This window comes from Protomyctophum parallelum, assembly GCF_964188405.1.
Source record: "Protomyctophum parallelum genome assembly, chromosome: 10".
Taxonomy (NCBI): Eukaryota; Metazoa; Chordata; class Actinopteri; order Myctophiformes; family Myctophidae; genus Protomyctophum; species Protomyctophum parallelum.
The window spans coordinates 26,288,961-26,300,669 of record NC_139704.1 but is presented as its reverse complement, the minus strand read 5'-3'; the positions used below and the strand labels follow the sequence as shown (position 1 = coordinate 26,300,669).

At 43.6% G+C, this 11,709-nt stretch overlaps 1 protein-coding gene across 11 annotated transcripts in view; it reads left to right on the top strand.

Annotated features, from left to right (window-relative positions):
* The first annotated feature begins 629 nt into the window (after positions 1-629).
* kcnma1a (potassium large conductance calcium-activated channel, subfamily M, alpha member 1a) overlaps positions 630-11,709 on the top strand; it is a 263,823-nt gene continuing 252,743 nt past the window's right edge. For all 11 annotated transcript variants that reach the window (XM_083775288.1, XM_083775287.1, XM_083775296.1 and 8 more), the window contains exon 1: positions 630-2,176. In XM_083775288.1, coding sequence (XP_083631414.1) covers positions 1,886-2,176 — 291 coding nt within the window. In that variant the 5' untranslated portion in view covers positions 630-1,885. The remainder of the gene's footprint in view (positions 2,177-11,709) is intronic.

Below are 11,709 nucleotides of genomic sequence, written 5' to 3'. Positions count from 1 at the left end.
CTGCCATGCCGCCACTGCTGCTGCTCTGGGCTGTATGGGGTCAGTGCTATTCAGGGCCCTAAGCAAGAGACACCCTCATACTCCAGCTTACACTGTACTACTTGAATACAGTGGTTCTAAACCTCGTTGCATTTCAACACCCCCCAGCCCTGACCCCCCCCCCCCCCCACCTCCAAACCACTTTCAACCAGGCGTCCCAATTTGCTTTGCATGACATTATAGGTAAACATGCTGTAGCACACACACACACACACACACACACACACACACACACACACACACACACACACACACACACACACACACACATGTACACACACACAGTATACATGTACATACTGTAGTATATATGTGTATATATACATATATGTGTGTATATATATATATATATATATATATATATACCGGTATCTGTGTATGTATGATATATACAGTATGTATGTATACCTGGGCCTCACTTTGCGAACCCTACCTACTGCTTTACATGCCCCCCCCCCCCCCCCGCGAGTGCGCGTGCGTGTGTGTGTGTGTGTGCGCGCCGATCGAGCGGCTCTCTGACAGGCGCTATCAGCTGGCTGCTACAAACACGAGCCTGTCGTCTCTGCAGACGCACCGAGGGAACGGAACGGGGGCACACAAACACGGCAGCACGCCGCTTCATTTTTACGCAGCACTAGAGACATACAAATTTGAATTGGACACAACACAACAACAATAAATATCGACGAAAAGAAGAACCACGCACGCACGCGCCCGGCAAGGTTATTATTATGTGGGCGACGAGCGACGCACTGCAGTGGACACGGACAACACAACATTAGCCTATATTCGGCAGACTTGTTGAAATTATAAAATTTCTATATCGCTCCTCCTCTTCGTTTTCAATGAAAAACAACCCGGTTTTTAAGCCGTCCCAAGGCTTTTATTATCGATTAGTTTGACGCCGAAAAAGAAAAAGTGAAATCGATTCTCTCTCCGCCGCGTCGCCAGTGGTGTGTATATCATCGGCAGCCTAGGCAGGGTATACCCCCTCCCTCCTTCCCTCCCTCCCCTCTCCTCTTCCATGGAAGACGGCTAGTAGAGAGGAGGAGGACGGAGGAGCGCTCAGTCACAAGAACAGGAGCTACACTCCTGTTATAGTTTTTTACTTTCATTTCCCTTTAATCAGGACATAATTATTGGCAGCCGCGTTACGGCTGCAGGAAACCCAAGACGCCGCTGCATGGTGTGTTTTTCCACCACAACCAACCATGGCACTCGGCCTCCTCCTCCTCCTCCTCATGACAGAAGAATCGTCTGGACAGCCTTCAGAATAAAAACAACTCCTTCTTCGACGTTCGTGCCGTGCGTGCGTTGGGTCGGGCTCGTCATATTGTTGCGGATTTAAATGCCTGTCGTCTCCAAGCCGTTTCTACTGTGGACCGTGGCTTCGTGGCGCGGCGGCGGTTGTGGTGGTGCTGTGCGGCGTTCTGCTGCCAGCAGCCAGGCTGTGACACCGACACGGCTGGTGGAAGAAGCGTTCCATTATAGACTTGAGTCTGTCACTGACATAAAAGGATAATAATAATAATAATAATGGGGGACTAACATTATAGAAGAGAAGAAGGGGGTAGGCTACGTGTGAAGGAAGAAGAAGAAGCAAGGCCAATTCGACAAGCGAATATTTAATTTATTTTTTTAATTTATTTTATTATTTTCCAAGCATATAACATATTAAACAACACAACATAACATGTCTGGTGGTTGGTGGTGGGGCTGGGGTCGCTGGCACCGCGGGCTGTGCGCGCATCAGCAGCTCCTCCATGCAGTGTCCGTGTCTCCATGCTAGCCGACCACCTGCACCCGCGACCATGGCACTGGCAGCAGCAGCCCTGGACCTGGCTCTATGAGGACCCAGCAGTACACTGTCGATAATAACGTGAACCCGCCGCCCCAGTCCCAGTCCCAGCCGCTCCTGGTGGACCCCCCTCCGCCCGCGATCTTCATGTCTAAGATGGAAGACGTGGTCATCCCCTTCTCGTCCGAGGTGCCCTGCGACAACAATGGGCAGCGCATGTGGTGGGCTTTCCTCGCGTCCTCCATGGTGACGTTCTTCGGGGGTCTCTTCATCATACTGCTCTGGAGGACCCTCAAGTACATGTGGACCGTGTGCTGCCACTGCAACATCAAAAGCAAGGTAGGATGCCGCGCGTGCACACTGCACACACACACACACACACACACACACACACACGCAACCCCCCCCCCCCCCCCCCGGGATTGGCACTGGTACTTAGTCGCCCCCCCCCCCCATCATACACCAAATTGTTAGCCAATAGACACATCTATAGGAGCTGTTCAGTCTCAGAGCATGTACTGTAGATCGGGTGTTCAAGTGTTGATAATTATGTCAATTGTCAATCCTCATATTGGATGCTGAGTACACTGTGTATTATTTTTGGTTTACCCCCCCCCACTGCTGTAGCATACTGTACAGTACTCTGTAGCCTACTGTACAGTAGACTAGTACTCTGTAGCTTTACTGTGCAGTAGGCCTACTCTGTAACCTACTACTGTACACTACAGTAGTATTCTTGATTTCTTGTACATTTCTGTATAGCCTACTACTGTATAGTACCGTGTAGCCTACCGTAGGCTACTGCACAGTACTCTTGCACAGTAGGCTGTAGGCTACTGTACAGTAGTACTCTTGCACAGTAGTATGTAGGCTACTGTACAGTAGGCTACTCTGTAGGCTGCTGTACTGTCACTGACTGGCCGTGAGGGTCCGCTAGTTTGCACGACACATTTAGTGCACTTTGTGGTTGTATTTTGAACACCGGGCCTGCTTGCTAGGCCCTGGACTGTACTGGTTGGCGATTGAGTTTCCAGTGGCCTTACCCTCACAGCGTGTGAGTGACACACTAGTTAATTGAGCTGCTTTGCCTCAGGTGTGTGTGTGTGTGTGTGTGTGTGTGTGTGTACGTTCTGATCTATCTGCAGCTGTGTGCCCCAAAATATTTCTATGTCACCCCCCCCCCCCCCCCCCCCACACACACACAGCCCAACCTTCATAGGGGGGTGGCATGACATAGCCAAATATTTTGGGGTCCACACAGTCAGAGTAAACCACACTTTGAGAACCGAGTTGCACAGAACAACAATTTTATTTAATTTTAATAGCACAATCCAGCCATGTTTTCATGGCTACATGTTATGTTTGACCTCAATACGGACACACACACACCATGGTTGCTCGTTGCATTGCAATACCCTCCTATTATGTATGCATAGATGGACTACTCAACATAACAGCTGTCATTACGGATGTGGCGCTGTATTAAATTGCAAGCTCCAATTAAAGAGTTGATGTTACACAATAACTATAAGGTCGTTAATCTCTTACTCAGAAACATAATGGTTCTTTGAAGGGCTATTAGGTGATGGTTTAGTAAATGGTTCATGTTTCTCATATGACACTAGAATCCTTTTTGTTTTGCTTTTTTTGCAAAGTTCTTTGAGGAACCAAAAATAATCAACGAACCATTTTTCTTGGAGGCCTCTAAACTCTAGCCTCTTTGGGCTGAACAGGCGAACATTCGCCACGAAAATAGCAGATCTACACAGCTCGCAAACACGCCACAACCCGCCACGTTGTGAGCTTGTAGATCCGTTATTTTCCGAGAAATATTTTTGATGTAGAGGGGCACAAAACGTGGGAGACCCCTGGAAGTATCGTCTCTGTCAGGTCGGTGGAAACCTCATATGTCCAAATTCCAAAACTTTTCAGGACTCTCATTTGTGTCGCGAAAGCGATGCGTTTTCAGCTCATAGATCTGCTAATTATGATGCTTTCGTGTAACACTGTAGTTAGTGTAGTATGATCAAGTAGGGCATTCATTTACAGAAAAACTATAGCATCATTTAATTATACGTCTGAAAGGTTCTTTCTGGATCTGGACACATGGTTCTTCTAAGTTCTATGTTCCGGTTGGCACCTGTAGTTGAAATGGAGAATCAAAATAATAAAAAATAAGACATGGGGACAATGGGGATCTTTTGCAAGGCGCTATTTCACACATTCCAGATTCCACCATAGCAACCTAATGAAGTCTGCTGGGGATTATTATATACCTCGTCAACACGCTGATATCGATGCATGCCCTTTCATAGCCTGTGATATCTCTCCCTGCAATGTTAACGCCCCAGATTATAAAGGATCTGGAAGTGCATCTTGCAACGACCTCAACCTTTTTGGACCTGAGCATTGGCAGCCCCCCCCCTTCAGATGCCGTGTCGTGGGCCGGGCGTTGTGCACGTTTATTTCAATGATCTATCAATAGGTTGTGTCGCGGCTTGGATCAATGGAACTAACATAGTTAGTATGCTTTATTTTTCTCTGTGTCATGGTAGGATAAAGGGAGACGAACAACATGTGTGCTCGTTAGTCAATTTACAATTTAGGCATTTAGCAGACGCTCTTAATCCAGAGCGATACATTAAGCAAGAACAAAAAAGTATGGCAATACATCTCATACAATAAAAATTAGTTATCATGAATCATACGTAAGATAAGAATGTAACAGTGGAATATATATAATGAAACTATGCATGTATACTTTATAGTGCTATTCCTACATGAAAAAAAGGCTACATAAAATGTTATCTAAGTTACATAAATTGGGCCTTTGCATATGACTGTAAGGTCGTCAGGGCTAGGGCAAGTGCTACGGGCCATGATGTAGTCTGAAGAGGTGGGTTTTCAGACTGCGGCAGAAGATTGGGAGTGAGTCTGCACAGTTCTGATTGCAATGGGAAGTGCATTCCATAGTTTTGGAGCCAGAAGGGAGAAGTCGTTACTGTAGCGTTCGTTGAGTAGCCTACATACAGGTTGAATCATGGGGTGAGTCATGTAAACCTCTGCAAAGGTGTAAAGCCAACTCATCTCAAAATATTTATCGAAAACCGTCATTTTGAACCAATAACCGACTTTCTTGTAAATAAATAAACCAAAAAGCTGTGTTTAAAAAATATTGTTGATATATGTATATGGGATGTACATTATGGTTGATGTGCATATTTTTGTATTATAATTTATTATTTGCAATTGATCTGTGTCTCTCCTGCTGTTGCTCTGCAGAGGCTTGTTGGCAGAACACAGCCCTTTTTCCATCCATTTCTGGCTATCGTGAGATTCGTGAGTGGTGTGTTGTCGAATGGAGCAGTGGTTCTCAAACTAAATTATCCCAATTTCATTTTTATTTGATATACATTTGGTGGTTGATGGTTTTTAAAAATGTTTCAAAAATAGCCGATCTACAAGCTCACATCTGCTATTCTTTGAGTGGTGCAACCACTCCAAGGAACAGCAATGTCCGTGTTCATGCCTTCACCTATGTGTCCGTGTGACGTTAATGAGCACGAGTATGACTATTAGTACCAGTAGGGGCGCTGTTGTGCCAGAAACAGAGAGAGTGCTGCACTGTTGCCTGCTAATGAGACAGAGAGAGAGAGAGAGAGGGAGAGAGGGGGGGTGGGATTACACCGCGCAGTTCACAGGGGTGTGATTTTTAAATATCCATGGCATAAAATAGGGTTAAAGTGGTTAAAGTAACCGATTATTATTCTTAAAATGTTTTGTTAAAAGAACATCACAATCATTTTAACCGCACTTTATCCATATTTTTGTTGGCTATTGCAAAAATATCCAATATTGACATACCCAAAATTGGGACCAAAACGTTATCATCTGCTTAAAGTATCGATCAGATGGATTAGTTGGATTAACTGGTCCACCCCTAGGTGCTGTAGTGTCTGTGGCCTTTCCACTGTCTGCTTTTAATTACCTCCGTGGGCATCTTGTCCATCAAGGCAGTCAGCTGTGACCAAACAAATCGAAATAGACCTTCACATTGTAGCAGTCAGTTGACAGTGTTGCTCAAACCTTCTCGGGTCAAGGAACCCAAAATTGTTTTGGCCCACGGACCCCATCTGAGAATATTTTGTGCTAGGGAAGGAAATGTATTGTTGCTATCGGGCAGAAACCCCTTATCTCTATATTTTAACGTTTTGTGGCGGTTTCTTTTGTAAATGAATGCCCTAATACCCTACAGTGTCAAACAAAAGTAGCATATCTGCAAGCTTGTTTTGAGCATACAGTATATGCCATAGCATATAGTGTGCATACAGTATATGCCATATGTGCATACAGTACATACTGTATGCCACATGGCTATGGCATACAGTATATGCCATAGCCATGCACTCATCGTCCACCATACTGTGCAGAGTGTACAGCGTGTGTCAGAAGATGATGACAATAAACCCAGGGCTGTGAACATAACGAGGCATCCATCTTGTAGCTCTGCTGCTGTTGTGTGTTCTGGTTTGCATCTCCTGTCTGCTAAATCCCTGCTTCCCAATCCCAACCAATGGGTCGGGACCTTTTTCTTTTCTTTTTCGTGGCAGTCGTGGACCAATTCTTATGGGCCGTGGCCGTCGTATTGCCCACCGTGTGAATAAAATGTATTCCCGCCACACTAAATAAATAAAATCAATTAAAATCAACTAAAAACTAATGTAATTTCGCCACCATAATGTTTATTATTATTATTTATTTATTTTTACAAAATATTTGTCAAATATTCAAAGAAATAAAAAAAGAAAATGTTCACTATATATGTTTTTTAATAGGATTGAAGTGATGATCATAATGTATCTTGGGAGTCCTGGGGACCAGTAGATGGCCTACCCACCCTATCTTTTGGGTTGAACTTGAGAGCTGCAAAGGTTTTAGTCCAGTAATAATGTAATTTGACCTCAAACTAATTGCAACAAAAACAAACTCAGCTGATTTTGTATCTTACATATGTCCTGAATAACATACAAAAAGTCCCCTGAAATTGTCTGAGGGGAAAGGGTTGAAAATGACCTGTACAGTATGGCCACCATAGACATCCAATATAAGGCAAATAATTTCAAGATTTCCTTTTGCTTTAAGTAGCATGTGACATGTCAAACTAGGGTGTTTTCACGATGCTGAGTCCATTCCAAGCATTAGTTTTGCATAAAAACAGTCCTTGGGCTAATACCGGCCATAGTCACTTGCCCAAATGTGCTGACCTCATCACATTTGTGATGACGGCTATGACCGTTATTAGCCCAAGGAGTGTTTTTATGCAAAACTAATGCTTGGAATGGACTCAGCATCGTGAAAACACCCTAGTTTGACATGTCACATGCTACTTAAAGCAAAAGGACATTTTTAAATTATTTGCCTTATATTGGATGTCTATGGTGGCCATACTGTACAGGTCATTTTCAACACTTTCCCCTCAGACAATTTCAGGGGACTTTTTGTATGTTATTCAGGACATATGTAAGATACAAAATCAGCTGAGTTTGTTTTTGTTGCAATTAGTTGGAGGTTGACCCCTTTTTTCCCATATAATGCCTGTACTATTTGGGAACCACTGTGGTAAATGAAGACTAGCTACTAGAGGAGGTGAACTACGGTTTCTGCCTGACAGTGACGATATCAATTCGGGCATCCCCTGGCCTGACGTTGGAAAATGTTTGAGAAACACCGCTCTGCAGTCCTCTTGGGTGACTTTGGAAGGGGGATTGACACTTGGCCGCTGAGGGAAGAGGCTTGTTAGGAGTATTAAAGGAGGGAAACCGGATCTGCGTTCAGCTGACTGCTGAGGCCAGTGGCCATGTTGGTATGTGTCAGACTGCTGAGGCCGGTGGCCATGTTGGTATGTGTCAGAAATGGGATGCATATTTGGAAGGTGGGGGTGGTGGTGGTGGGCAATACTAGGAACTCACAATCAGAGGCGAGAAAATTCATGTGGAAAGTGGGAGAGTATATGGCTCTCGGTGGGGGAGGTGGAAACTTGGGGGAGATGCAAAGATGAAGGTGTGGTTTGGGTTTGGGGTGAGAGGTGGTGTTGCATAGCGTGGTGTCCTCGTCCTCACTCTTTCGCCCGTCGTTGACTCACAGCTGTGTCACCCGTTCTCACAAACGCTCCTCCGTCTTCCTCTCCAACAGTGTTATTAAGACCTTAGGGTTGGCTGGGCAATGGACCATTCGCTAAAGCCCACCCCAAAAGCCATTGTCCGATGCCAATCCAAATAGTTTAGCAACCGTTTCTAAGCTGGGCAAGCTTCCGTCACTGCATAGCTGTCAATGGTATTTTGCATGGCTGTGCTGTTGAACACAACACAGCTTAACGTTGGGAAAGTTCCACGACTCACCTGCCCAGGTGATGGCAATAATACACCGTAGTCTTACCGTGAGAACTCTGGCCGTTAAAGTTGCTTGAGTTGGATACTGTTTCTCCCTCTAACATTGCCTCGTATTTCTAGTTCATTGAAATAATATCATGCACATTTTTCTAGTGAATAGGCTACTGCAGGCTTTGTTGACTAGATTTAGAAGACATTTTGAAGCTCTGGCCACTGAAATGATTGATATGGAGAAATCCCATGATTCCCATCATTCAACATGCATCTCAATGGGTGAGAAGCAGTGGGTGGGGGCTTAAAGAAGGGTCAATTAACCCAAAATAATATCCAAACTCACATTTAGAACCAATAACCCACATTATGATGGGAGTCATGGGACTTAATCGAATAATCGTGAAGCAGTTTTCTTATTTATTTATTAAAAAAAAAAATCTATAATTAGTTAATATCAATCAACCCAGAAAAAAAACGATTAAAAAAAACTGTTAAATTGATTGGTCTGATAAACACAACCCTGTATTATGCAAAATGGCTTATCTATAAAGCTCACAATGCGTCGCATCACAACTCATTGTGAGCTTGTAGATCTGCTATTTTCAAAAGGCCGAAATATATATAGGGCAGAAGTGGTTAATGTGTCTTTTGTAATAATAATCCAAATCGTCAAAGATTTCATATACTGTAGTTGTAGTTGAGTAAAACGTATAATATTTGCCTGAGATGTAGAAGTACTGAAAGTTGTAAATACCTCAAAATTGTACTTAAGTACAGTACTTTATAGTAAATGTACTTGGTTGCTTTCCACCACTGCCTACAGGCTTAATCATTTACAACAGAAGCAGGATGAAAATGATAGAATGGAAAATCTCCAGTGTCGAGGGATTTGGCACCTGAGCCACGGACGGCATCATGTTGTGCAAAAAACATCAAGTGGTTTGTGGGTATTTTGAGGGCAGCGTTCCCTCAGGTTCTCTTGGCCGTGAATCGACAGACACTCAGGGCTGTCACCATGACAAAATTCAAGTAAACACAAATAATTGCGATGACCTATTTCATTGTTTTTCTTGGCATTGGAACATATGAATTCAACTTTACTTTCCAACTTTACTTTTCGGCGAGAGTTGGAGGGAATGAATAAAGGAGCGGCTCTAGTATTGAGACCTGGGGTACTCCGGTCATATAAAGGGTTGTGAAGTTGTTAAATTCAGAATTCTAAAAGGTTTTCTGCTACTCGGTGACCCAATGTGAATTTTGATCCTGCAGCAAGCGCCAGGAATGGATAAGTTATGGTAGCTGCTAGTATACAGTAGCCTATAAGTATATACAATTATTCCTGTACATTTACATAATTGGCATTTTGTTACTGTCGGGCAGAAACCCGTTATGTTCATATTCAAACTCCCCCCCCCCCCCCCCCCCCGTAAATATAACGCCGTAGTTGATCAGACTACAGCGTCACACACAAGCATCAACGCAGCAGATCTACAAGCTCGAAACGCGGTGCGAAGTGACACATTTTGACCTTGTAGATCTGCTACTTTTGCAATTCAATTCATAATTTGAATTCTGAAATGTAACATTTTTGGACATTTTTGCGGTTTCCACTTTCCACCCTACAGCAGCAATATAGATTCTTGGTGCTCGGCTTGACAGTTTCACCAGAGTGCATTCACTCTAAGATTGCATACATTACTCTGCCTGTACCAGAGCAAATCACATGAATCAGATCCTCGATCAGTCCCACTGTATACCTTAGGAGAACTTCACCCATTTTCAATCTTATCTTAATATAATTGATCCTCTCTAATTAAGCAATAATATTACACAAGAGGGTGTTCTTTATCATCATTAATGCACTTCTGCAATACCTTTCAGAACTCGCCCTAGTGTAATATTTAACAGTTACCCTTAAAACTAAGATAACAGTTACCCTTAAAACTAAGATAATCGCAGAAAATTTAAAAAAAAATCAATGACGGATGTAGCCACTACGACCACAAATGTCCCAAGAAACTAGCTAGCCTAGCCTCCGAGTCTGCTGCGCTCTGAGAGAAAAGCACGGCTGAACTCTTTGTTTTGATTATCTGTGCCATTATCGTGGTTTAAGCACAGCTAGAAAGCTGTTTCAACCAATCAGATTGTCATCATCGATGGGGATTCCAAGCTAATAGAAACTGCAGCCGTTATTTTCCTGGAAGGTTGATGTGCGGAAATGGAAGCCATTCTTACAGCAATAACAAGTAATACAAATATAATTAAATAGGTTTTAATCTTGTTTGAAATTACCAAACCCACCTTCTGATTAATATTCCATGGTTGACATGTTTCTGAACTGTTCACAGCCCTCTGAGACACAGAGCAGACAGAAAGTGTGTCATGTAACAGTATTAGTGAGGACCAATTAGCCTATATTGATTGAAAATGGGTGATGTGGTGTGTATGTGTGTGTGTGTCTGTGTCTGTGTCTGTGTCAAAATGGCCGCTGTACTTGCACACGGACATTAAGCCAATTTGTCCACTTTGCCCAAATTTAAATTAACAGCAACAATTTTCTCTATTTATATTCTTTGAATGGCCATTACAGGCAATGGGATCTGTAGTCGTTGTTGCGGTTCTATAGCACAGATGGACGGTGGGTGTATGTGGACTACTACTAGTGTGTTAGAACAGAGAGTGAATGCAGTGTAGCATTACTGTTCCTTTTCAAGTGACGGCGTGGTGGACGGTGGATTGCAGAGGTGCATGCGGCTGGCAGCCGGGTGTAAATGTTGTTCCTCTGTGTATGCCCTCGTGCTTGGCAACGGGCCATCTGCATTTCACCAGAGCAACAAAGAGCAACCCGGCCTATCTAGTGTTTCCACGTCTGCTTATTAGAAGCAACCTTTTCTGTAAGGTTGCTTGCACTGCAAATATTGGGGGTTGACGTTTTTTTGGGGCTTGCTTCCAAATGTTTTCAATTATTGTTTTAAACAAGTTCTCAAACATTTGCAAATTAATGTATATATATATCTCCGCAGACCCCAACCTCTCACCCCATCTGATCCCTCTTGTTTTCTAATTAGACCTATAATATCAAATATATAATATTTCACCTTTTCTTTTTGAAAATGGCAGATGATCTACGCAACACGTTGTGAGCTTGTGGATCTTCAATCTTCAAATTTCAGCTGCATATATGTTGCTCACATGGCCTATATAGTCACTTATTTTGGTTTTGTTTTCATAGACCTGGCTGCTTATATCTCTCACAATATCTGGCAGCAGTCCCCCCCCCCCACCCCCCGCCATCAGCTGTCGCTCTCACTAACAACCCCGCACCACCACTATGCCTAACCCGGGCTCCGCAGTCTTTGGAAGGCTGCCATAGCCAATTGGAAGGGAATCTGAAAAATATGCATCTTGGATCGCACGACTCCAGAGACACTGTGCACCGAGTTTGCGAGTTTTGGACAAAATAGTTGAGTAGTAGCAAACGGTGTGTTT